The 27537-nt window shown below is 39.1% G+C and overlaps 1 protein-coding gene across 2 annotated transcripts in view; it reads left to right on the plus strand.

Moving 5' to 3' along the window:
- Positions 1 to 27537, plus strand: part of Nup205 (nucleoporin 205) — a 73166-nt gene that overhangs the window by 24155 nt on the left and 21474 nt on the right. For both annotated transcript variants that reach the window (XM_041675657.1, XM_041675658.1), the window contains exons 9-26: positions 1857 to 1973; positions 2147 to 2284; positions 2564 to 2714; positions 4477 to 4682; positions 5941 to 6123; positions 9756 to 9806; positions 10330 to 10539; positions 12943 to 13042; positions 13594 to 13731; positions 14568 to 14757; positions 16305 to 16425; positions 18588 to 18669; positions 18931 to 19095; positions 19398 to 19522; positions 21740 to 21854; positions 25751 to 25900; positions 26823 to 26894; positions 27205 to 27362. In XM_041675657.1, coding sequence (XP_041531591.1) covers positions 1857 to 1973; positions 2147 to 2284; positions 2564 to 2714; positions 4477 to 4682; positions 5941 to 6123; positions 9756 to 9806; positions 10330 to 10539; positions 12943 to 13042; positions 13594 to 13731; positions 14568 to 14757; positions 16305 to 16425; positions 18588 to 18669; positions 18931 to 19095; positions 19398 to 19522; positions 21740 to 21854; positions 25751 to 25900; positions 26823 to 26894; positions 27205 to 27362 — 2472 coding nt within the window. The remainder of the gene's footprint in view (positions 1 to 1856; positions 1974 to 2146; positions 2285 to 2563; positions 2715 to 4476; positions 4683 to 5940; positions 6124 to 9755; positions 9807 to 10329; positions 10540 to 12942; positions 13043 to 13593; positions 13732 to 14567; positions 14758 to 16304; positions 16426 to 18587; positions 18670 to 18930; positions 19096 to 19397; positions 19523 to 21739; positions 21855 to 25750; positions 25901 to 26822; positions 26895 to 27204; positions 27363 to 27537) is intronic.

A 27537-nucleotide genomic window follows, 5' to 3' on the forward strand; every position in this document is an offset into this window, starting at 1 on the left:
CAAAGAAAAGAAACATTAAGCAGCCAAATGAGGCACTCTCATCCTCATAGACAAATTGTATATGAAGAAATGTGTAGACTGCAGTTGCACCTCCTCGCAGATCAGGCAGTAAATGACAGTAGGTTTCTGTAGGCTAAGGGTAGCTAAGTGAAGGGCTAGAATGGTCAGGATGAGCAGGTAAGTCGAGACTCCAGCAACTCTAAAGATGAAGGTAAGCAAACAAAGTTGAAGTGGGAAGAAGCCTGCTCATGCTTTTATTTCATATCTGGGGAAAGGAACACTTAGAAAGGCTAAGGTTGAAATTTCTTCTAATTAATATCTACTTGAGTATTTGATTGTGGAGAGATGATGATTGTGAGAAGGTGAGAGTTGAGGGAATTGTGGTAGAAGAGTCAGAATGTTTTGGGCAAGGGAAACAATTTAATCACCCAGTTCTTTTTTTTTTTTTTTCCGAGACAGGGTTTCTCTGTGGTTTTGGAGCCTGTCCTGGAACTAGCTCTGTAGACCAGTCTGGTCTCGAACTCACAGACAACCGCCTGCCTCTGCCTCCCAAGTGCTGGGATTAAAGGCGTGCGCCACCACCGCCCGGCTAATCACCCAGTTCTTGAATACTATAATTTACTTTAATAGATATAAGATGATTTAAGGTTTTTTTTTTCCTGTTTGTTTGTTTGTTTTTGTTTTTTGCTTTTTTGAGACGGGTTCATTGTAGCTTTGGAGCCTGTTCTGGAACTAACTCTTATAGACCAGGCTGACCTCTAACTCACAGAGATCTGCCTGCCTCTGCCTTTTTCCCAAGTGCTGGGATTAAAGGTGTGCGCCACTACTGCCTAGCCCCGTTTAATTTCTTTTTGCATTTTCCCTGAGTTGACTTTGGTCACTGGGGGAGGGGGGGGAGGGGAGGGGGGAGAGAGATTGAGATTTAATTTTTAAATACTTAGGAGACTTTCAGTCATTCCTCTTTTACTAGTTTCTAGTCAGATCCTCAGAGTCAGAGAATATACTTCACTGGATTGCTTTAATGTTGAGGTTTGCTTTGAAGCATTTACTGTGGCCTTTCTTAGTAATATGGTCTGTGAAAATGAAAGATACCTACTTTATGGATTGTTCATCAATAATTAGCTGGAATTGTTATTCAAGTCTTTCCATGCTTTGCCTATTTTCTATTGAATATTGAGAAAGGAATAGTGGAACTTGCAGCTATAAATGTGTTTTTGTTTTGTCCCCCAGAACAAAGTAATTTCTTGTTTCATTAGCATTAGTTTACTTTTTCAGCCAGATTGTAGTGTTAACAGCATGCTGGGTTTTAAGTTTTGCTTGTTACATCACGGTAACATGTTCTTAGTAGTTCTAGGGATGTGAAGTTTCATTCAGTATTTAGGATAATACTTCACTGGAGATGATCCACGCCAAATGATAGTGATGTCTCTCTTGAGAGACATTAATCTCAATTTCTGTGAAGTGGAAAATTCTGTGGTAACTTTTTTTTTACATTTTGTTATTTATTTATCGTGTGTGTGTATGTGGACATGAGCATGTTATAATAGACAGGATAGGGAGGAGTAGAAATCAGGACAGCCTGTAGGAGTTGGTTCTTTCCATCATCTTGTGGTGGGCAGACTTGGCACAGGCGTCTTTACTTATTGAACCATCTCTTTGGTTCCCTGTGATACTTAAGATATTATAATCTTAAGTATTTTAGTGAAATTCCTATTGTATTTTTTATATTGCTAAAATATACAGGTGTTTAAGTGATGTTTCTTATATATTGTTACTCTTAGTTACCTAGTTTCTTGATTTTATTATTAACCAATACATAAGATATTTGCATTAAGCCTTGTCTAATATATACAAAGGTGAAGCAGCTGAAGAATCGGGCGGATGAAGATGCTCGAATGATTCACATGAGCATCCAGATGGGAAACGAGCCCCCTATCTCACTTAGGAGGGACCTGGAACACTTAATGCTCCTGGTAAGTAATTCTGCTGGAGAGAGAATTTTTTCTTTTAAAATCTCTTTTCTGTTCCATTATTTTTCTTGAACCTTGGAAAATTTTTGCAGAAGAATTCAATACTAAGGTGCTTTTATATTTCTGTAATTTTTTGTTGTAAACATTTCTCTATAGTTTTTGCTTATTCTTTGCAGATTGGTGAACTATATAAAAAGAACCCTTTCCATTTGGAGCTTGCTCTGGAATACTGGTGTCCCTCAGAGCCCCTGCAGACTCCAACGATCATGGGCTCCTACCTGGGAGTGGCTCATCAGCGACCCCCTCAGCGCCAGGTGAGTTTTAGAGCTTTTTATTTTTACTCTCTGATTTGGCCGTTGAAGAGATTTGAACACAGGTAATAAGTTATTTAGAAGTCATCACTTTTCTTCTTTTATTTAAGAAATATATTTAAGTTTTTCATAAATAAAATAGCAGTTACTTTTGTTTTTTTGTGGCAATGAATTAAATCATAGCCCTGAATTTGTTTTAGTTTTTATGTGGTTTTTATTAGCTGTCCATGTTACCTTAAAGTTAAGGTACGTTTTCTATAAGCTTTTTTTTCTTAATTTCAGGTTGTCTTGTCAAAGTTTGTGAGACAAATGGGTGACCTGTTGCCGCCAACTATTTATATTCCTTATTTAAAAATGCTCCAGGGCTTGGCCAATGGACCTCAGTGTGCCCACTACTGTTTTAGCCTACTCAAAGTCAATGGTAGCGGTCACGGTAAGGGCAGTCTACATGCCGGATTTGTTTTTACACTCTTATGTTCTTGTACTGATGTGTAGATTCTACCATAGGTATAAATTGCATTTATAATACTGAGGGGAAGAGTTACACTGGTCATTTTTATGCATGGTAATACTTTGATTATGGTCTTAGATTGGGGGATTTTGCCATTTGTCTTGTTAAATACAGTTAAGTGTAACAAGTCTGAAGCCATATATGTTGTTCTCTGAGAACACATAAAGACCAAGTATATTTCCTTGCAGTGGAGGTTTTTGTTTGGCTTTACTTTGTTTTAAGATGGGGTCTCACTCCATAGCCTAAGCTGTCTTAGAACTCGGTTGAAAGCCCAGGATGGCCCCAGACCTGTCACCATCCTCCTCCCTCAGCCTTCAGACTACTAGAGTTACAGGTATAAGTCATCATGTATAATAACTAAATTTGATTTTTGTAATTTGCCCTCATCAATACTTATTTTCTTTTTTTTAATATTTATTTATTTATTTATTTATTTATTTATTTATTATGTATACAATATTCTTTCTGCGTTATGCCTGAAGGCCAGAAGAGGGCACCAGACCTCATTACGGATGGTTGTGAGCCACCATGTGGTTGCTGGGAATTGAACTCAGGACCTTTAGAGGAGCAGGCAGTGCTCTTAAACTCTGAGCCTTCTCTCCAGCCCCCTACTTATTTTCTTATTACTAATTTTTAGAATGACTTAAATTAAGCCAGATATATTTCAGGCTTAATTTAATTTTAGACCTAAATTAAGCCAGATATACTGCTAAAAGGGAAAAGAAACTAAATATCTGCTGTGTGTTTGTGGAGAAGATAAGTTTGGAGAAGTTAAGCTTTAAAATACCCCTGGTGACAAGTTGAGGGAGCCACGATTAAAAAAGACATGCCTGTCTCCCAAGCCAGCATATTGGCTACTCTGTCAGGGCTTGCTTGTCTTATTTGTGGATATAGTATAATTTATAGATTTGTGCTACAGCTGTTTTTTTTTTGTTTGTTTTTTTTTTTTTGTTTTTTCGAGACAGGGTTTCTCTGTGGCTTTGGAGCCTGTCCTGGAACTAGCTCTGTAGACCAGGCTGGTCTCGAACTCACAGAGATCCGCCTGCCTCTGCCTCCCGAGTGCTGGGATTAAAGGCATGTGCCACCATCGCCCGGCCCTACAGCTGTTTTTTATGAGCACTCAAGCTCGTCCCTTGTGAATTATTTGGTCCGAAAAAGTAGCAGTTTTCTTACATTTACAGCATCGAGAACTTCTGGGTAGGAAGCAGGTAAATGGCATGCAAAGTCACTTTCTTTGGGCTCTACCCCATCCTTAGGTCTAGTCAAGAAAGAACCAAAAAGAATTCTGACCCCTTTCAGCATACTACTTACCTGGGCAGAGCAACGCTGATGATTTAGGACAGAGGCAGACTAATGTCATTATAAATTAAATTATTCTTGGACTCCAAGCAAACTGCTGGACCTTTCGTAGAGGACTAGCCTTTCGCCCTGCTGCCTCTCATGCGGTAGGCAGACTTCTACCTTTGAGTCCAAATAGGCGATTTTTAAAAGAAAACTCTAGCCGGGCGGTGGTGGCGCACGCCTATAATCCCAGCACTCGGGAGGCAGAGGCAGGCAGATCTACAAAGGGAGTTCCAGGACAGGCTCCAAAGCTACAGAGAAACCCTGTCTCGAAAAAAACAAAAAAACAAAAACAAAAAAACAAAAAAAACCCCAGAAAACTCTATGTTGCTTTTCTTTTCAGTTGAAAACATTCAGGGAGCGGGCGGCAGTCCTGTATCCTGGGAGCATTTCTTTCACTCCTTACTGCTTTATCATGAACATCTCCGAAAGGACCTGCCAAGTGCAGATAGTGTCCAGTACCGTCACCTTCCTTCACGTGGTATCACCCAGAAGGAGCAGGATGGACTGATTGCTTTTCTGCAGCTAACATCTACTATTATTACTTGGGTAGGTAGTCCATCCATGGAATGATCTGTTTTATGCTGTAGCCTGGTGACATCGTAGGTGGCCGAGCATTTTCCTTTAGTGGTTAATGTTATGATGTATTTAGTACATACGTAGCATTCATCCTTATGCTCTTGTTTTCTAGACTTCAGAGGACATAATTTTTGCTAGTTCTGTTCACTAGCACAGTCTTAATTTGAAAATTATAGCCGGAACACGTAAGAAAGTAGTCAAGAGAGGAAAGTAGTCAGTTGTATGTGCATCCTTCTAGAACAGTGGTTCTGAAACCGGGTTGCAATCCCTTTGGGGGAGTTGAACAACCATTTCACAGGGGTCTCCTAAGACTATTGGAAAACACAAGTATATTTCCATTTAATAGCAAAATTACAGTTAGGAAGTAACAATGAAAATAATTTTATAGTTGGGGATCACCACAATGTGAGTAGCTATATTAAAGGATCGGTCACAGCATTAGGACAGTTGAGAACCAGAGTTCTAGAAAGTAATTCTAGTAGAGGTTCTGAGATAGACACGTGTATTGATATTTATTTGTTCAACAAGAATAGTTTTCATTAAAAGAAAGTTACAGTTATCTAATCATTTTCACAACTTAGAAATACGTGTTGATTACCAGAGCAAAATAAACTGCTCAGGTTGACATTTTGTCTGGAATATAGAAATGAAATTTTAGGTTTTGATTTTCTAATCATATTTGGTGTTATTGTGCATTAAATATCAAATTTATTATAATGTCTTATTGAAATAAAGCATAGTTATCATTTATAAAATATTTTTCATTCTTTTTCTCAGGAAAAGTATTTGTTGATTCATTCATGAATCAGAATCAGATATATTTTAGTGTCATAATACTGTATGTAGAAAGAACTTAAAAGTGCCTAAGATTTATGTCACCCTAGTAGACAGACTATTTATCTGTTTATAGTAGTATTTTCAGCTCCTCGGTCTGCCAACGAAATTTTCTGAAATTTATCTTCCATTCCTTCCATGAGGAATCTAATTTAATCTACCAATAGGCTTCAAGCTAAATGATGGACTCTCTTTGTTTTAGTATGTATTAAATGTACCAGACTTGGTAGTAGGTTCCTCTATTGACATCTGTTCAGGAGGCCAAGTCAGGAAGATGGCTTGAGTTAGTGGAGGTGGAGTATAGGCAGCATAGTGAGAGACATCTCATAAAACCAAACAGAAAACCCTAGATAAACAAGTAAAATAGCTTTCTTGTTTTGTGTTCAAATCTCAGAGTGAAAATGCTCGCTTGGCGCTTTGTGAGCATCCGCAGTGGACGCCTGTCGTGGTGATTCTGGGGCTCCTGCAGTGCAGTATTCCCCCAGTTCTCAAAGCTGAGCTACTGAAGACACTTGCAGCCTTTGGAAAGTCTCCTGAAATTGCTGCTTCACTTTGGCAGTCGTTGGAATACACTCAGGTAGTGCCATGAACTCTCTTATTTGTATGATTTGGAGAATGATTATACTGTAGAAGCAAGAGCATCTGGTTGGAGCAGTGTTCCAGGGCATTCCCATGTAGGAAGTTAGGGCTTGGGAGCCAAGCATAGCATTAAAAACATATAGTCTGGGTTATTTTCTTATGGTTTACAACCTTACTAAGTTTCTGAAGGTAGGTTCTTTCAGTAACTTTAAAAATCTTATTTCCCAAGGTCAGTGAGATACTACTGTAACTGGAACTTCCTCTCCTGCCTACCAGTTCCCAGATAACTACTCAGAGGCTTAATATTAATTACAAGCTGTTTGGCCTATTAGCTCAGACTTATTATAATTATTATTATTATTATTATTATTATTTATTTTTTTCTGAGACAGGGTTTCTTTGTAGCATTGGAGCCTGTTCTAGAACTCATTCTTTAGACTGGGCTGTAGACCAGACTGTCCTTGAATTTACAGAAATGCCTGCCTTTGTTTCCTGAGTGCTGGAAATAAAGGTGTGTGTCACCACTGCTTGGCATCGGGCTTATTACAACCTAAAATAACTCCTTTTTATTATTTACCAAGAGGCTTGTGGCTTGTTACCTCATATCTTGCTTCCCCTGAGAATGGTGTCTCCTTTTCCCTTTATTTTTGCTTGGATCTCCCGTCTGGCTCTGTTCTACCTGCCTGTTGGCCAAATAAGCTTTTTTATTAACTATTGGTAATAAAATGTATTCACAGCATGCATCATTTCCCCTTTTCTGTTTAATTAACTTTAACGTAGTAAAATTATATAAAACAATTATCGAGTAAGAATGTAATATACATAAAGTTATGGTATTTAGTCTATTTGTATTTGGCAAGATTAAAGAAAATATTCTAAGGCAGGTGATGGTGGCAAACGCCTTTAAGCCCAGCACTTGGAAGGCAGAGGCAGGCAGATCTCTGAGTTCAAGGCCATCCTGGTTTCCAGGAGCTAGTTCCAGGACAACTAGTGCTATACAGAGAAACCCTGTCATAGGGGGAAAAGTTCTTTTATCTATCCTATCTTTGTGAGTCTAAAGTTTTATATTTAATTTATTGTTTATCATAATGAAGGAAAACTATATAATTATATACAAACTATATTAATTATAACTATTTAGTCTTCAACTCCATCAACGACCCCAGTAGGATATAATATTGCCAAGTATCTGGGAAGTGCATTGTAAGCAACTTCCAAAACTCTAGAAATGACAGTGATATCTGACTGCCTGGACAGTCACCCAGAGTTCTCTCATAATGTTGGGACATCCATTTTCATAGTGTCTGGCAGACTTTTCAGTGAAGCAGGAAATTTGAAAGACTGTCCTGTCTATATTTGCAGATTGTCAGTCATTTTCTTCTGTGTCCTGCAGAATGTCTGGCAGTTTCTTCTGTGAAGCAGGAACTCTGAAGGACCATCCTGCCTTGTTTTGGCAAAGTTTAGTGATCATTTTCCTGTGGGTCCTGCATGTCCAGTTTATACAGCATACAGTCAAGAAGTCCAGGCAAGAGCAGTTTCTTACCCAAATGGCTAGCCTTGCCAAATTGAAAGCAAACTCCATAAGGAGCTTCTTCGATGCTCATCTTCGTCTTGAAGTAATTCGTGTGCCAGAAGCAGACGTGGCTCACTCTTGAGAAAAGTCTAAGTTCTTAAAACATTTTAAATGCCATATTCTGTAGGTTTTTGAAGTGTTTGAAGATTTTCTATCTGAAATAATCTTTGTATTACCTTAAAAATCTAGCATTGCTATAAGTTTGACTATTATAGATGACTATTAAATTGTGTCTCTTAACTATATATTATGTTTTTAAATAAGGTACATAAACATAATACCTTAAACAAGAGTAGAAAATATACATACAGTATAACAAAATTGGCCTTAAGTTTGTATCAATAAACCAAAATCCATACCAGTATAAAGTATTTTGAGATTAAAATTTTTTTTGAATTAACATAGATTCAATGTTCAATGATCTACCTTTTTTTCATCATTTCTATATTGTATCCCTCTTTTTTTCTTTTGAAAGAGATTGACTATGATTACTAATCATTTACAACCAAAACCCTTTAAATGAAAACAAACATTTATAAACAATATTTTGGGATATTTGGTTGTAGTTTTCTATATTGCTTCCTGCTGATAAGGGGCATTGTTAATTTTATGGGGATCTTGATAAAATGTAGAATTATGGTTAAATCTTGATTGGGGTATCCTGTGTGTTGACTCATCTCAGTTAGCAGTCCTGGAGCTGTCGTGGATGCTGTATTAAATGGGCCATTGTTTCAAGGGGTATTGTGTGATTAAATCATATTAATATGGAAGCAATCCATAGATTCTCATATTCTGTGGAAATAAAAGCAGAACCTCTTTTCCAAAGCAATACATCCTTAGACTCAAAATTCTAATTCAAGAAAACTTAATGTTAGTTTAACTTAATAGCCTTCATAATAAAGTTTTACTGTAGTTAGCTCATGTACAGTCAAAAAATTTAAAGAAAACACAATAGTATGTAATCCAGACTCTTTCTGTATTTTCCATCTTTTTTTTTTCTTCTTATCTTCTATACAGGGTTTCTCTGTAGCTTTTGGAGCCTGTCCTGGAATCAGCTCTTATAGACCAGGCTGGCCTCGAACTCACAGAGATCTGCTTGTTTCTGCCTCCTTAGTGCTGGGACTAAAGGCGTGCGCCACCACTGTTCGGCTGTATTTTCCATCTTTACATGGCCCATTATAATGCAGCTGGCCATGGTTGTCTTTAGACCAGCCTTCTGACATATCTCTACCCATTAAATGCAGGAAATAGATATTCATGTTTTCTATACTCTTCCTTTTCCTCTGTGCCTTTCCTGCCCAAAGTGGAGTATTTAAGTAGCTTTCTGTTTTTATGGCTTTAGCTATTAAAGGGCCATCCAGCTGTTTGATAAGGTTTACAGAAATTTTGACAGCAGCTGGATGATTTTTCCCTGGTGGACATAAAGGCTCATATTGGGCAGAAAGGGCAGTGTGATAGCAGGAACTCCTTTGACTTCCACCATTTACACCCTCACAGAAGGGTAGGGTTAGGGTTGCCTGATATTTGACATCTCAGTGAATGATTTCTTTTCTAAAGGTCAGCTACTTTTTGTTCGTTGTTGTTTGTAATCTACATAGTAGTAGCCCCTTAACTGTCAGACAAGTGAAGTATCATGAATAAGTGTGGTTTATTCTACTGTAGAACACTGAAGGCCTGTGGTATGGTCAGGAAGAACTGATCACAAACTTGCCTCTTCTCAAGCTATTTCTTGGTTATGTATGACTGGCTGTGAGCAGAGTGTCTTAAACATGGGTATGGTTCTCTGGTTCTTTTCAAGAGCAAATTCCAGAATATCTGAGAGGAATTTGCTGAGAAAAGTGAATTGTGTGCTCTTAGATCTTTACAGTTTTCTGTTTGTTAGAATTCTATCTGCCAGAACTGCTGAAGAGTTAGTTGGTCAGGGACTCCTCGGTGATCACTCCTGTAGATAGAGTGATGCCTATGGGAATGGTGGGTGAGATGTGTAACTGTGCAGTGCCATTACTGCTTATTGATGAACAAGGATGGTCCTGACATGCGTTTCTTCTTCCTTCCAGATACTGCAGACTGTCAGGGTTCCAAGCCAGAGGCAAGCTATTGGTATTGAGGTAAGGTTTTCTTTAGTTTCAACACTGTATTCATTAATTCTTACATTAGTGCCAAAATAAGATTGTGAGAGGTTATTTGTAGACTATTAAATTTCTGTAATTTTTAAATTGAATATATTTACTTTTAGAGTGCTGAAATAGAAACAGAACTCTTTTTATCATTATTTATTTACTGTATGGTAATGTGTATGCCTAGGCACACATGACCCTTGGTATGTGTGTGGAGGTCAGAAGGTTTATGTATATACATGTATATTCCTAAATCTAATGTGCTCAGTCTGTATAATGTCACTCATATGTATAACCAGTTGGTGTGCTGTCTCCTTATTTTTAAAAGAAGCGTGTAAACTTTATTTCAAGGCTGAGATAATATGTGATTGATACACTTTGTCTTTTCTGCTAAGTAGGAAGTACTTTGTTAATTTTTTGTGTGGTGATATATCATTATTAATGACTTAGTGTTATCAAAATGCTTTGTACTTCATATTTGTATTGCTAATTTTTTTTATTCTTTTCTTTAAAGGTTGAACTCAATGAAATAGAGTCACGTTGTGAAGAATACCCCTTGACTCGAGCCTTTTGCCAGTTGATCAGTACCCTGGTGGAGAGCTCATTCCCTTCCAATCTGGGCGCTGGCCTGCGTCCCCCTGGCTTTGACCCTTATTTGCAGTTCCTCAGAGATTCTGTGTTTCTCAGATTCCGTACGCGAGCTTACCGGAGAGCAGCTGAAAAGGTTATGTTTAGAGCAAACCCTTTCTCTCCTTTGAACTCATTGTCACTTTCTTCAACCAAGGTGTAAGGGAATATAAATTCAGTTCAGCTCTTGGAAGTTAGTGAAATTTATAGTCCTAATTCTGTAATACCTTGGATTATTCATGTGTCTTACAAATAAGTTTGGGCATTAAAATCAACACACTTTAATGATCAATGAGTTTTCTGACAGGAGTTCACAGTCCTTAACTGAGCACCTTTTTGAGATAAAAATCTCATCATGTCTCATTGAGCAGATTTTTAACTAAAATTGAATTAAAATCTATTTTCACCCTTGTTGGAAACAAATGGGATGTTTTAGATTAGGATTTGTATCAATTCAAGCTGCCTTGCTAGTTCTCACCCAGAGGGAAGCTGTGGTGTGAACTGGTCACTTAGCTACCGTGGCTGATTGCTGAGGGCAATGATGTTTCTGCTCATCTTGGCTCTACTGTTAGACCCCACTGAGCTTATCGTATATATTGGTTTATGTAATTCTAGTATTACCTTGAGGCAAGTACTATTAATGTTCCAATTTTACAGAGGGAGGCTTGGCAAAGTTACAGAACTTGCCCAAGGTCCAGGACCAGGGTTTGAATATAGGACTCTGTCCTCAGATCCAAGCTCGTAACCACTAAGCTATGTAAGAGACCCTCCCAGGTTCTTACGTAGTTTGCCTTTAGTGTATAATACTGTTTGTCTCACAGAATGCCCTTGGGTATAGTTTATAGGGATATCTCTGCTTCATTTGTTGTTTGCTTAGCCTGTGGAATGTTTTGTTATATTAATAATTATAGAAAGAACTCCGTTCATTCTAATATTGGACAATTCAGAACTTAAGAAATTTTATCACCTCCAGCCCTGTTACTAAAAGAAAAATAATTATTTCTTGTCTTTTTTTTCTTGTACACCCATTTAAATATCACTAGACAAAATACCTTATTACTTTGTATTGTTTGTCGTATAGTATCATGGAGATTTCAAGTAATTAGAAAGGTTCACTTAAAAAATGGCCTTTAGATGGCTGCATAGTATACATTCCTTAAATCTATACCTGCATAGTCTGATTATTTGCGTGTTCATCACCAGGGGGCATGTGATGATGTAATATTTAGTCACAGAAACTGAAGTTCTCTTTGCTTTATAATTTATTTTTTAGTGATGATAAATTCAAGGGGATACATTTTATTTAGTCTCTAGAATCCCCTTTTAACATAAATGTCCTGATCTTCTGAAATATTAATAGCAACCTTGCTTCATTAAATGTCATTGAGATGAGCAGTGCGTGTGTGCTCATCACAGTCTTTTCCCAGAATGACTCCTGTTAAACAGTGTGTTTAGACGTCTGCACAAGGTCATTGTGACCACAGTGTTTGCAGCTCCCGTCACCCACCCGCTCTCCAGATAGTTTCCCCATCTGAGTTCCCCTGCAGACATTGGTGCTTTCCTTGCTGCTTCCTGTTTTTTTTCCTGAAAAATTTTTGTCAATTTTTATAATGTTATTTACTCGAAACTTTCTTTAGTTTAATTTAGGTAACTACATCTTAAGACAGTGAATTCTCAAGACTACAGTATAGATTGAGATTAATACTATAGCATTTAGAGGTAGTAGATTTAACAGTCTTCAAATCTGTGAGGTGATGTCTTTTTTTGAAAATCCAAAAGGCCAGAGTGTAGTCCCATTCTAAAACTCAGCCCTGATAAAATTGAATAGTTTAATGACTTCAAAACAATCATTTAAAAAAGCAGCGTAACCAGACCTCTGTGTAAGGGTTGCAGCTGTGCTGTAAGGGAGAGCAGTGGCTTGCAAGTGCAGTTGGGCTCAGTCTCCACCATCACAAAAGGAAATAGGTAATAAAATACTCTCTGCAATGGATTTTAAAGCAAAGTTTAAATTTCGCTGAGTATGTAGCTGTACTTACGTGTCCTTCCATATAAACTATTTTAAGTCCATCTTTAACAGTCAGATGGTTATGGGGGCATTTGGGGCATTTTGGCTGGTTGTTGGGCAGAGAACCCTGCTCTGAGCCATGTGGTTGAGGGTTTAGGTCACTTTGCTGAGCTTCATATGAAGCTTCCTAGAGAAAATGCAAACTATTTGAACTTTATAGAAATCTGATATTGTATAATTATAAAGTGAACATGGTCAGATGCTCAGTACCTTAAACTTGTAAAAGAGCTCAAACTTTGACTGAAGAGACACTTCTTAAATAACATCTAAAACATGTTCTATCTGTAAAAAAGCCAACCTGTTATCCTTTGACAGATGACATTGTGAATTAAGAACTTTGTCTCTTTTCTGGAGAGCAGAGTGGAGGGAATAGAAACTTGCCAATTCCCACCTTGGACCGTTCACTGTTGCTGAATTTTTTTTTTTTTTCTGTAGTGGGAAGTTGCTGAGGTTGTCTTGGAAGTATTTTATAAGCTACTGAGAGATTATGAGCCTCAGCTTGAAGATTTTGTAGATCAGTTTGTGGAGCTACAAGGTAAGTGTCAGAGTTTGATTTACTGACTATATAAATGTTAGTTAAAATTTATGATTAAAATTAAAATTTAATCTTTGCTTTACTGTTTTAATCATGTTCTGTGAAAAAGAAAATAGGATTTTCCTCAGTACTCAGGTCATAGTTCCTTCCATGAGTTCACTTGTTTTGATGGTGGGCCCTGGTCCCCATGCACAGGCGCCATTTCTCTGTGGGACTGATGCCCTCAACGGCTTGTGTCACTGTCGCAGCTTTAGGCTTGCCTTCACCTCATCCTGTTGAAGTTACAGTGATATACATTTCACAGAAACAGAGAGTCTGACAGAAGTTGTGACTGAGGGGCCAGTGAGATGGACACTCACTTGCGTGGTCTCCGTTAAATCCCTGGAATTTACAGTAGAAGAGAACTGACTCCAGCAAGTTATGTTCTGAACATGCACTTGGACGCACGTGTGCATACAGACACATGCACGTGCACACACACACTCACACATGATATCAAATAGTTTTAAGCCAATGCTGGCTCATCATCTGTTGCACTGTGTCCTATTTAGGAGAAGAAATCATAGCCTATAAGCCACCTGGCTTCAGTCTGATGTATCATCTTCTGAATGAGTCACCGATGTTGGAACTTGCTCTCAGTTTACTGGAAGAAGGAGTTAAGCAGCTAGATACCTACGCGCCTTTCCCTGGTATGTGCCCGAAAGTCTTGTGTGACTTCAGAACTGGTGACATCTTTGGCTTTTGTAGTGTAAGAGTCTCTTCAACAACAGTGGTATTTCCAGTGAGTCATTATGAGTGAAAACAGACTGAATCACTGAGACTGGTTCATTGTTACTATCTCATTGCAGGGTCTTCTGCAGATAATTCAAATGTTTCTTTCGCTTTCACATCTTTAACATGCTTAACTCTGAATCTGAATCCTGTGTTGTGTCTTGCTTGAAGCTGGTCTCTTCCTCACTCAGCACTATTGACAGTTTTGATTGCTCTGCTGTGGGTGCTGTACTGTGTGCTATATGCTTCTGTCTGCTGGGTTCCAGTTACACCTTCCTAGTGAGAACAGTATGAGTGTTTATAGGTGTTGTCAAATGGTCACTGGGCACACATTACCCATTCAGAGAGCCATTGTCTAAAGCAGTGGTTCTCAACCTGTGGGTCATGACTCCCTTTGGATCAAATATTAGATATCCTGCATATCAGATATTTATAATATGATTCATAACAGCAAAATTACAGTTTTGAAGTAACAGTGAAAATAATTTTATGGTTGGGGGTCACTACAGCATGAGGCTGCAGCAGTATTAAAAGGCTGCAGCATTAGGAAAGTTGAGAACCGCTGCTCTAGAGGATCATGGAAAAGAGAAAAGAGAAGCTAATATTTGAGTAGCCTGGGCCACAGAAATAACTGGGTGGGTGCTGTTAAACGTTTGTAAAAAAACAAGGACTTTTTGAAACTAAAACCTGTCTTTTAAGTTTGTTTTCTCATTTCCAAGATTGATTTAGATTCTAACTTCCTTTGGGATTACAGGGAAGAAACACCTGGAAAAAGCAGTTCAGCATTGCTTAGCACTTCTCAATCTCACTCTGCAAAAGGAGAACCTTTTCATGGACCTTCTGAGAGAGAGTCAGCTGGCTCTCATCGTCTCTCCTTTGGAACAGCTCTTGCAGGGAATTAATCCCAGAACTAAGAAGGCTGACAATGTGGTTAACATTGCCAGGTAAGGCACATTTGTCAGGAGAGCAAGAGAATGACAGAGTCTCCAGTTTTTAGTCTCTCTTTTTTGTTGCATATTTAATACATCACAGATTATTGGGTTTGGCCTACTTTAACCTTATCTAATTTCACTCCTTTATTTCAATCACTCTGAGCCTTATCATGCCTTTTCTTTTTTTTTTTTTTTCTCTACCTAGCTCATTCTGTGTTCTAAAAGTTTAGGTTCAAAATGAACAGAGGAAATCTATCCAAGATTGATTTAGATTCTAACTTCCTTTGGGATTACAGGGAAGAAACACCTGGAAAAAGCAGTTCCGCATTGCTTAGCACTTCTCAATCTCACTCTGCAAAAGGAGAACGTTTCATGGACCTTCTGAGAGAGAGTCAGCTGGCTCTCATCGTCTCTCCTTTGGAACAGCTCTTGCAGGGAATTAATCCTGCAAGATTAATTAATCAAATGAATAGGGAAATTCAGTATTTGAGGGGTAGGGATAGAGAGCCACCCCCAGTCCTATATACATACATGGATTTACGCACATTTGCTGACATTCTGCTGATTTGGTGTTGCACCTTAGCTTCTTCATATGTGATCTTTGGGAGTGCTTCTGTCCACATACCCTTTTTGAAGGCAGTCTTCTTGTACCCTTGTCTGAGTTATGTTTTCCATTGCTCTGATAAAACAATGTGATCAAAAACAACTTGAGGAGAAAAGTTTTTATCTTACAGTTCTCGGCTCACACTTTCATCTCTGATTGAAGTCAGGAAGGAATTCAAGGCAGAAATCTGGAATCAGAAACTTAATCAGAGGCCATGGAAGAATGGTGCTTACTGGCCTGCTCCTCGTGGCTTGTTTAGCTTCTTATAGTACCCATGTGTATGAGCCCTGGGGTGGCACCGCCCGTAGTGAGCTGGGCCCTCACACATAAACTGTCAATCAAGAAAAATCACTGTCTGCCCAAAGCCCAGTGTGGTGGGAACATCTTCTCAATCGAGGTTTCCTCTTCCAAAATGATTCTAGTTTGTGTCAGGTTGACAAACACAGCCAGCACAGTCCTCCTTAATCACCTTATGGGTGCTTGATTTCCTACATATACAAAGGCCCTTTTTCAAATAGTCATTTGTAGACTAAGACTTTCACACAGGTATTTTGGAAGGCATGACTTGGCTTACTCAACTTGTAAGAAGAGGTTCTTTTGTAGCAATAAGGGGGACGCTTTTCTCTCATTTGTCCGAAAGTGTTATATTGTAGGTGAACTGTAGACTTTAAGTTTTCTTTCTCTTTTTCTTTTAAGAGTTATTTATTTTTAATTTTTATATGTATTTGTGTGTGCCTGCTTGTGCGTATGTGCACCTACAGAGGTCAGAGGTGAGGTTGAATCATCTAGAACTGGAGTTTGAGGTAATTGTAAGCAGATGTTGGTGTTGAGAGCCAGACCAGGTCCTCCACAAACGTGCTTAGCCATAGCCATCTTCAAACCCCCAAATTTTCTTCTCTGACAACAGTGAAAAGCCAAGCTTGATCACATTGTTTTTCAATGTTTTCTTCTGAAGGTATCTATATCATGGGAACAGTAATCCTGAATTGGCATTTGAAAGTGCCAAGATCCTCTGCTGTATCTCTTGCAATTCCAACATTCAGATCAAATTGGTTGGCGATTTCACACATGACCAGGTAACTGATTCTCTTGTTGATGTGTTCTAGCGGCTACAGTGTCTGGATGAGTTGTATTGTTGTTTGTGGAATGATCTTCAAAGAGTAAGCGCATTCATAAGAGATAGGTGAGGAAGTAGCTGTACACTCGACTGTTGTCTTTGTTTTTTTGTTTGTTTGTTTGGTTGGTTTTTTTTTTTTTTTGGTTTTTCGAGACAGGGTTTCTTTGTAGTTTTTGGTGCCTGTCCTGGAACTAGCTCTTGTAGACCAGGCTGGCCTCAAACTCACAAAGATCCTCCTGCCTCTGCCTCCCGAGTGCTGGGATTAAAGACTTGTACCACCACCGCCCGGCTTGTGGTTTGTCTTTGAAGTTAATCCTTTGCAGCGTGATACCCTCTGCAGTGTGCTCTGTGAGTGTTTGCGCTCTAGTATGTGACTATGTCGTCTACAAAATGGCCGTCACTCTTAGCATTTGAAGACATTGATCTTGTAGCCACGTCTGTGTGCTGACCCAATTACCTTTGTGGTTTTCTGGTGATCCACAGTTGTGCTATGTTTGCTATTATAGAGTGTTTTTAAGGATCTTTTTTTTCTTCTTCCTGAGACCGTTACTGTGTTGTTTCAGTGATCCTCCTGCCTCCTCCTGTGGAGAGGTTGACTCTGGGCCTGTGTTCTATATGGGCTCAAATGCTCCTTTTTCTTCTGTTCCTAATAGTTGAGTTTCTCCTTTTCTCATTTGAAATGGTGTTATGTTGCCTTGGCTGGTCCAGGTGGGCTCTGAGCTCTGGCTGCTGTGCTGTCCTTTGTGGATTACTGCAGCTGTGTTTCATCTGTAAACATCTATGTCTGTAGGAGGCTGTACTTAACTAAAATACAGGCCTTTACTGGATCTCCTCAACAGTGCTTCAAAACAGGAGCCATTTTATCACTTCAGATGAAATAGATCTTTATTTTATTTGTTGTTTTTAAGTTTTTATTTGTTTTGTGTGTGAGAGGGAGAGAGAGGGAATGGATCTCCATGCACAAGGCCTGCAGAAGTGGGTTTGGAGGTCAGGGGACAACTTGGAGGAGTCAGTTTTCCCCTTCCCCTGTGGGTTCTGGGGTTTGAATTTAATTCATTATGCTCAGCAGCAAGCACCTGCACTCACTCAGACATCTCACAAGCCCCCAGATCATTATTTGGCTGTAGCTCTTATAAGACCTTTCACATTACTGGGTTCCCTGCCACTGTGTCAGGAGTACACTCAGTTGTAGCAAATGAAAGTGACCTCACATCTTTGTGAGTCCCCTTGGAATGATGGCAGTACCAAGGCTGAGAGCTACTGTGAGCTGCAGATGTGACTTCTCTTTTTGAGAATGGGTCTGGCTATGTGGTTCAGACTTGGCACCAGGCATGTCCTATCCCTCTTAAGTGCTGGGTCACAGGTGTGAGCCACTATGCTGAGCTTTAAATTAAGTTCAAATTATCATTCCTGATCAGAGCATACTCTTTCCTGCCAGGTTTCTTTTCTGTTTCCCTCTGTCCCATTTCTTTTTATTTTTTGAGGAAGGGTCTCATGTAACCTTAGTTGGCGCGGAACTCACTGTGTAGACCAAGTGACTCTTGAACTTAGATCTGTCTACCTCTGCCTCTCAGGGTTGGGATTGAGGTGTCTCACCACACTTGGTCTGCTTTCTCTTTTCAGAGCAAGCTGACTTCAAATTTAGGATCATCCTTCCTCAGCTTCCTGAGTGTTTGGGTTACAGGTGCATGCCACTATGTCTGCTTTGACTATATAAATATAAATAGCTAAGTTTTCTTTTAGTTAAAAGCAACTAAAATCTAGGGACGGGAGTGGGGGAGGGGAGAGTGATTGAGATTGGTGGTTAAAAGTACTGACTGCTCTTCCAGAAGACCTGGGTTTAAGTCTCAGGACCCGTGTGGTAGCTCATAGTTGTTTGTAACTCCAGTTCCAGGGGATCTGGCTACTCTTCTGGCTTCCTTGGACACCAGGCATGCACTTTGTGCACAGACATACATGCAGGCAAAATACCCATACACATAAAATGCAAAACAAAACAAACCTAAATACTGGGGCAGATTTGGCTTTGTTTTCACAGGTGAATAGATGGGCCGTGTTTACCATTGGTTGTCTAATGTGTAGAGTTTTATTAATTCATCATTTTTCTGTTTGTGACTTCAGAGTGTGAGCCAGAAGCTGATGGCTGGATTCGTAGAGTGCTTGGATAGTGAAGACACAGAAGAATTTGTTCGTGTTGAAGAGGGTATGGCTCTGATTAACAGATGTGCTTTTATTTTATATACATATGCAATATAAAGAGAAAAACTTTGAAACATCTGGTGCTCATGTAAGAGAAATTGAGAATTTGCTAGAATAAATAGTTTTAAGATTGTTTAAATCAAAGCATTTTTAGTGGTCAGTCAAGAATTAAGTAGATTTGGGGTTTTGAGTACACGCTTCTTTAAAGTTTGGTGTGCTTTCCTTCTGTTGATATGTGATTTTGTTCTGTGGTTTCTGTATTCAGGTTCAGAATATGAAAAGAAGTTAGCTGCAATCCGCCATGAAACGAGAATCCACATCTTGAATCTTCTCATTACATCTCTAGAACGCAATCCACCCAATCTTGCTCTCTACCTGTTGGGCTTTGAATTGAAGAAACCCATCAGTACTACGAACCTGCAAGACCCAGGTATAGTTGTACCACACATGGGCATCTATTTCTTATGTGTTTGTTGATGTAAGTTTTCATTTATTAAATTCTGTGTTCACACGGCAATTCACTTAGAAAATGACATTTGAAAAGTATTGTAGGTCAGACATTAAGATCAAAGATTTAGAGAATTGAGATTTGTCAATTTCCTGTATCACTATTTCCTGTAGCAAATCACAGTTGAGCATGTATTTCTAAAATTAGACTGTGATAAAGGGAGTCTCAGATTTTGTGATGCAGAAACCCTGAGAAAACTTGCATTTCCTTTTGGTTCCATGTAGGAGTGTTAGGCTGCCCTCGGACCTGCCTGCACGCCATCCTCAACATCCTGGAGAAAGGGACAGAAGGGAGAACTGGCCCTGTGGCTGTGCAGGAGTATCCTCAGCTGGCCGAGCTGTGCTACCAGGTGCGTGGTGGATAGCACTCTGAGGAACGGAACAGAAACTTGGGCAACTGAGTTCATAGATGGAAGAGGGGCATTTAGGATAGAAATGAGTTCATTTAACAATTTCTCCAGTCTTTATGGATAAAATCCATGAGGCATAAACAAAATCCTGCAGATGTGCAGTTCCTGACAGTGGGCGAAATGAGAACTACTGGGTGTTTTTGTGGATTTTACCAGTGGTGCTGTATTTAAAGTATGTTTTGGGGGCGTTCTAGAGTGGGCTTGGGTCAAAAGATCCCTGGTCGCCATCTGTGTCCCCTGGCAGGTTGAGCCATCTTGGGCATGCTATGTAGCTTCTCTGGTGTTGAATTTTCCATCAGTGAAATAGATTGCCGAGGCATAGTGTGTCAGTCCAAGCGGCACCTTTGAAGAAGCCTATAAAGAAGGAAGTCCTCAGCTGTGGAGATGGCAGAATCTGATTAGAGTTCAGATTTGCTTGAGAACTTTCCCTTGTGTTTGTGTCTTGTTTTACTCAATTTACAAGTGTTCTGAGAACTAGACTTTATAATTCGTGACTAATTCTTCAACTTAAGATCAAGAGCACTATGATTCACATTTCATGGCTTAAAAAGTAGGATTATTCTCCCAGTGTAATGGAGACATATCTGTTATTTTCATGTTTATCTTTGTGATTTTCAGTATTCACTTTTGTACTCTGGTTTTCCCAAACATTCATTCTTCTTTGAATCTGAATTAGATCTTCTTTAATGAGAGATCTGAGGTAATTGAAGCTCAATGTTATGGAATCTGATATATATGCAGAAGTAGTTGAAAAGCTTATCATCTGCGTCAGGGATGTGTATTTTTAAGAGACATATTTGACTCTTTCTTTGTCTGCCAGCCGAGATTCAGACTGGTGCGTTCAAGTTGTCTTCTTCAGCTTTCCAAAGAGCTGGGACTGGTTACTTGACCACCACAACTGACTTAATTATTGTCTGTTAATAAAAACAGATGGACTCTTAGTTTATTTTGAGTGATTTTCATGTTTATGCCATTTTGTCTATTTAGGTATTTCTGATAATCATGTACATAATGGAGATCTTTGTATATTTATCAGACCTCAGTTTTTCTTAGATTGATATAAATGCTTCCCCCTCAAATTTACTGTTCTGTTAAAGTTGTATTCAGAGCTTCTATTTGTAATATAGTGAAGTTCGCAAATCTTTGTAATTATTTTATTTTATTATGAAGTTTTATTTATTTGAATAAAATACATGAAAAATTTGGGTTCAACTTTTTAAATAGTTTCTGTTTAGTCATAGTCTATGCTTGTGCCAAGATAGTCATAGACTGTTATTACCAGTGACCTCAGATTGGCTAGGAGAACAAATACTCTTCTATAGTCACAGAAGTGTATTGCTAGCGTTGATTCAAACCCATCCACCCATGTGAAGACTCTGCTTCTCAGGTCATGTTGCCTCTTTCAGCCACATGTTGATTCACTGTTGAACTACTTTGTGATTTTTTTAAATAGTGACTGTTTGAATTCTACTAAGTTTTACTGGGTTTTCTTGAAGTTGAGATGAAATAATTATGATTTTTCAGAAGTGGCTACTAGGTAGTACTACTACTAATTAAAATATTAAAGCTTAATTAATTTTGTGTTTGTATTAATAAATATGTTTAGAATGATTTCAAGATTTAGTGCTGTCATATAAAACTTTTTTTATTTTTATTTTGAATGCAGGGTCTTGCTATGTAACCTAGGCTGGGCTTGAACTACTGATTACTCTGCTTCAGCTTCCTTAGTTATGGGATTATAGGCCACCTCTGCAAATGTCAGTACTTTGAACTGGGTTTCAGTGTGTATTCTTGAGCTGGCACACCAAGGACCTGGGGTTGGAAACCTAAGCTTATGGGACTGGAGAGAGAGATAGCTCAGCAGTTAAGAGCACTGACTGCTCCTCCAGAGGTCCTGAGTTTATTTCCCATCAACCACATGGTGGCTCACAACCATCTATAATGGAATCCTATACCCTCTCCTAACATGCATGTGTTCATATGGATAGAGAGTACTCATAAACATAAAATACATGAGTAAGTTTTTTAAAGTATAAGCTTACATTTTTTTATACATGTGATTTTCCATTTGCTTGGATTATTGATGCATCTTAATTCTTTACATTCATATTTTTCTATCTTCAAGTCAGTGCTGACTGAGAGCTTTTATTTTATTAGGTGATCTATCAGTTATGTGCGTGTTCTGATACATCTGGTCCTACTATGAGGTACTTGAGAACCAGCCAGGATTTCTTGTTTTCTCAGTTGCAACATCTTCCTTTCTCTAACAAAGGTAGGACATTATATTGCTTTATTACTATAAGATGAGAACTCTTACCTGAATGGCTTGGAATAAGAAATGTTTCAGAATTTGAATATTTGACTGATGAGTTGGTTGATAGGCTCTTTATCTGGACCTGAGCTTGGCCTTTGATGTACTCTTCCTCAGCTGGGATTAAAGGTGTACACCACACAACCCTGGGGACTGTACCCAATTCTAAACACGAAGTTCATGTGTGTATGCAAACCTTATAGGAATAGCCTGAAGTTCATTTTACCACAGATTTTTAGCGTGCCTTCATTTTGTCTGCAACCTGTCATGTGAGGTCAGACGTAGACTTTTCTGCTTGTGGTATGTGGGCACTTAGGAATCTTGGGGTTTCGAACATGTCGGGTTTTGTGTTTTCAGCTTAGGATTGGTCTTATTGTGTAACCGATGCCTACCCTGCTGTTGCCTGGCTTTATTAGCACAAAGTTTAGAGCAGCGGGCTGTGGACCTCATTTGTTTCCTTGCTACTGGTACTCTGGGTGCTTTTGTAATTTCTGCTTGAGAAATTCCTGTTTTCACTTCTAGTGTAAAATACACGAGTCTAATCTGAATGAGGGAATTTGGTTCTTTACTAACAAAACTTAAAGGCTATGTTGGAGGACAAGATCACTGAAATTGGATATTCTCTCTCTTCCTCTGTGTGTGTGTTATTTGTGCGTGGGTGTGCACATGTGGAGATGAGAGAACAACTTTTCCTGTCTCCTTCCATCTTACACGAGTCAGAGCTGTGGTTTGAACTCAGCGCATCAGGCTTGTGTGGCAGGGCTTTTACCTTCTAAGACATCTTGCCTGCTTGTGAATGAATATTTCTTAGAAAAATTTCTGATTTACATTTGTGTCTTATATATATTCGAAACTAGTCAAATTGTCTTGAAATAAAACTCTCAAAAGTAATTTTAAAGGAAATTATAAATCTAGTTTATTGACATGACTACGAACTGTTTCTAGTCTAATTTAAACTTTATCAAGATTGTTTTTCCTTTTTAAAATTAGAAAACATATTTAAAACAAGTTTGTGTTTTCCCCTGCATGTATGTATCTGTGCATCATATGTGTATGCTTGGTGTTCATGAAGGCAGGAAGTCTTATCTCCCCAGCCTCTTTGGTTGGTTGGTGCGCACGCGGGCATGTGTCTTGTCTGTCTGTCTGTCTGTCTGTCTGTCTGTCAAGACAGGGTTTCTCTGTGTTGCCCTGGCTGTCTTGGAACTTGCTGTCTTAGAACTCGTCCTAGATCAGGTTGGTCTCAAACTCAGAGATCCCCCTGCCTCTGCCTCCTGAGTGCTGAGATTAAAGGTGTGCGCCACCACCACCTGGCTTTTTCTCCTCTCTCCTCTCCTCTCTTCTCCTCTCCTCTCCTCTCCTCTCCCCTCCCCTCCCCTTCCCTCCCCTCCCCTCCTCCTCCTCCTCCCTCCCCTTCGCTCCCCTCCCCTCCTCCCCTCCTCCTCCTCCTCCTCCTCCTCCTTCTCTCTCTCTCTCTCTCTCTCTCTCTCCCTCTCTCTCTGGCTTTTTTCTTTTTTGTGTGTGGTTTTTCAAGATAAGCTTTCTCTGTTTAACAATCCAGGCTATTCTTCAACTCACTTTATAGACCAGGCTGGCCTTGAGTTCACAGAGATCCACCTGCCTCTCTACCCATGGAGTGCTGGGATTAAAGACATGCACCACTACTGCCTGGCTTTTATTTTCTTCTGCTGAACTATTTGCAAACTTTTTTCTCCATGTTTTTGTGTTAATCTCTTACACATATAGTAGAATTTATTATTATTTTTTATTATATTTTGCACAACAGCATGCCTGTAGAGATTAAAGGACAGTTTTTAGGGGGTGGTTCTCTCCTTTCGCCACACAGTTCCTAGGGATCAGTCTCAGGTAGTTGGGCCTGGTGCAGGTACCCTTATCTCCTGAGCCATGTTACAGCCAACCCAAGGGTGTCTTGAATTTCTGCGTTTAGGCTATTCTCCACGCCTCAACCTCCTGAGCGACTGAACCCACAGACCTGCACTGTCGTATATAGGCCTGAAGCTTACCTTATATCATCATAGTTTGAAACCAAGGTCCATACATTCTGTTACACATTTCTAGTACTAGTAATTGTCAGCTTTCTCATTTTCTCAGAAAACTGTAAGATCCTTGGGAATTATCTAATTGACAGTGTTATAATTTTCTCATTTTTAATTGAGGGTTTGCTTAAAAACATTATAGAAACTTTAAAATTTTATACATGAGTATATACAAAAGAATAGTCACTGTCTGGCTTATGATATATGTGTTGTAAAGATTGACTTAGCTTGGCCTGTATCTTAGTTATAGCTTCTATTGCTGTGATAAACACCATAACCAAAAGCAACCTGGGGAGGAAAGGGTTTATTTTATCTTACTAGTCAGGTCACACTCTGTATCACTGAGAGGAGTCAGTCAGAAACTCAAGGTTGGTGTTTGGAGGCAGGAACTGAAGCAGAAACCTTGAGCACTGCTAACTGGCTTGCTCAGCCTACTTTCTTACACCGTCCAGGCCAGGAACCCAGGGTGGCATCCTGCAATGGACCAGGCCCTCCCACTTCAATCTCTAAGAAAATGCCTCACAGATGTGCCTAATATGTCTGTGATCTGAACGAGGCACTTTCTCCTATGTCGGGTTGACACAAAGAACAACCAGGATAGACTGACATCTCTTAATATTATTGCTTGGTCATTATGTTTGCGTTACCATCATTTAGTACTTCAAAGCACAGGATCCATCAAGCATAAAAATACTGAGCCAGGGGGGTTGGAGAGATGGCTCAGAGGGTAAGAGCACTGGCTGCTCTTCCAGAGGTCCCAAGTTCAATTCCCAGCAACCACATGGTGGCTCACAACCATCTGTAATGAGACCTGGTGCCGCCTTTGCCAGCAGTACATCGTATGCTTAATAAATAAGTAAAATCTTTAAAAAAAAATACTGAGCCAGGAATGGTCACACATGCCTACAATTGCAGCATTAGGAGGCTGAGGCAGGTGGACTGTGTTTGAGACTTGCCTTGGTTATATTGCAAGACTATTTCAAAGCATAATAATACTGAATATGAAAACTTCTTTTGAAAGATTTATTTTTAATTTTTATATACCATGTGCCTGCAGGAAACTATGGAGCCCAGAAGAGAAGAGTGTCAGGTTCTCTGGAACTTGAGTTATAGGGAGTTGTGAGCTGCCTTGTGGGTGCTGGGGATTAAATCAGGGTCCTCTACAAGAGTAGGAAGTGCTCTTAACTATGGAGAAGTCTCTCCAGCCCCTTTAAGTTTCTTTTATATATGGAATTTATAGCTCTGATTATATATGAAGGCAAGAGCTCCACCAGCTATTTTATCATCTATCATAAAATTATGTATGTGAGTTTAAGTGTGTTTTATGGAATGACAATAAGATTTTTATGAATTGTTATATACTTGAAAATTATACTTAAAAACAAAGTAGAAAGTGGCATTAATATTAAATTATGGGAGCCTTATAAAATTGTTGTGCAACTAGTCTGGTAATAACCTTTTTTTTTGAGACAGTGCCTCGTTATGTATCTGGCTGGCCTGAAACTTGCAATGTAGATCAGGCTAGCCTGGAATTCACAGCCCTCCTGTCTCCTGAGTGCTGAGAGTAAAGGCATATACCACATCTGGCACTAATAAAAATTGTATTGTTCTCCTCATCTCTCGTGGACACAGAATAACTTCTTTTTCATTTGTGTCGTTTTTTCTTTCATAATTTCATGTTCTGATCTTGATAGTAAGATTCAGAAATTACTGACTTTCATAAGGAAGTGTCTGGTGATTTGTGGAATTTTCTGACCTTTTGTTACAGCAATGGGAAATGAAATGTATTTGTTTAAATTCCAGAGTATGAAATCTCTATGCTGAATCAAATGTCGTGGCTTATGAAGACTGCCTCAATAGAACTAAGAGTGACTTCTCTAAATCGCCAGCGGTCACATACGCAGAGGCTTCTGCACCTCCTCCTGGATGACATGCCAGTGAAGCCGTACTCAGGTGAGTGCTCATACTTCGTGTGCAGTGTCTTGACTGTTCTTGATGAGTGTACAGCTTACATTTAGGATGGCACTTGAGACAGAGCTGGTTATTCCCGGCTTTAGTATAGTTACCCTTAAAACACAAAATTAAAAATTGTCGTTTGGCCAGGTATAGTGGCTCATACCTTTAATTCCAACACTTGGGAGACACGGGGAGGGGCAGGTAGAACTCTGTGATTTTGAATAGCGAGTTCCAGGACAGGTAGAGAGACTGTTTCAAAAAGAAAAGGAGGCGGGGAGCTGGAGAGATGTCTCAGTGGTTAAGAGCATTGCCTGCTCTTCCAAAGGTCCTGAGTTCAATTCCCAGCTACCACATGGTGGCTCACAACCATCTGTAATGAGGTCTGGTGCCCTCTACTGGCCTGCAGGCATACATGTAGACAGAATATTGTATACATAATAAATAAATAAATATTTAAAAAATATTTAAAAAAAAAGAAAAGGGGGGAAAAAAACCCCACCCAAACCCAAAAATGTCCTTCGATGTAATTTTATTTTCCTCTTAATGCATCTGCAAGTCATAATTTATACAAAATGGTGACATTTGTCTCACTGATCCAGCATGACCGGAGCTATTTCAATGTGTATTATACATGCAAATGAACCATAAGCTTCTTTTTAATCATTTTCTTAGTATGATGAGGTCTTGCCAGTTTTGAAATTCTAATTATCCCCTTCAGAGTTATGGATGAGTCCCATAGGGATGAAAGGAGTTAGATGAACATTGCTAGTTAGTACTCATAATCTTTGCATCTTAATTATTCATTTACAAAAGGCTCTTTGAACCAGAAACAAAATACAGTATGTTTGCCATTTCTAAGTAAATGTAATTTCAAAGTGTGTTTTTCCTTTTCTAATCTTTGTTATTGGTGCTCGAACAGATGGTGAAGGAGGAATAGAAGACGAAACTAGGTCTGTCTCTGGATTCCTTCATTTTGACACTGCCACAAAAGGTGAAGCCCTTGGAATTGTAGTATGTTATAGACACATTACATCGCTAAAAACTGTAAGATAATTTACATATATCTCTGGAGCCTGAACCTACATAAAAAAGCTATGTCAAGAATTATTTGTTGTCAGTAGCCTTGGGTTTACAGAGCGGAGGGAAAATATCTTAGTGAGTGGCCATATCAGAAATAAGTCAGGTTTAGATTTCAGCAAGGTCTTTGGTTTCAGAGAATAGCATGTTCAAAGTGAGCTCTGTATGGTGGTTTATTCTCTTTTCCGTGCCTCGAGTACAGTTCATTTCCTTCTTGTTTCTAGTCCGTCGAAAGATTCTAAGTATTCTTGATTCGATTGACTTCAGTCAGGAGATTCCTGAGCCTCTGCAGCTGGATTTTTTTGACCGTGCTCAGATTGAGCAAGTCATTGCCAACTGTGAGCACAAGAATTTACGGGGACAGACGATCTGCAATGTCAAGGTGAGGGTTCCATCAGTAGTCGTGCGTCAGACTTCCACTGTCGGGAAAGTGTGATTGTGTGTGTGTATTTTCATTCTTCCATGGAACTTAATAGCTTATTGGGCTATTTTGTCTAATAGTGAGGAGTAAAACTTAATAAATGCCCCTACTTTCTTTAAGAGGTTTTATCGACTTT

This window comes from Microtus oregoni, unplaced genomic scaffold (assembly GCF_018167655.1).
Source record: "Microtus oregoni isolate MIOR12 unplaced genomic scaffold, Mior012 000026F_ref0000081, whole genome shotgun sequence".
Lineage (NCBI taxonomy): Eukaryota > Metazoa > Chordata > Mammalia > Rodentia > Cricetidae > Microtus > Microtus oregoni.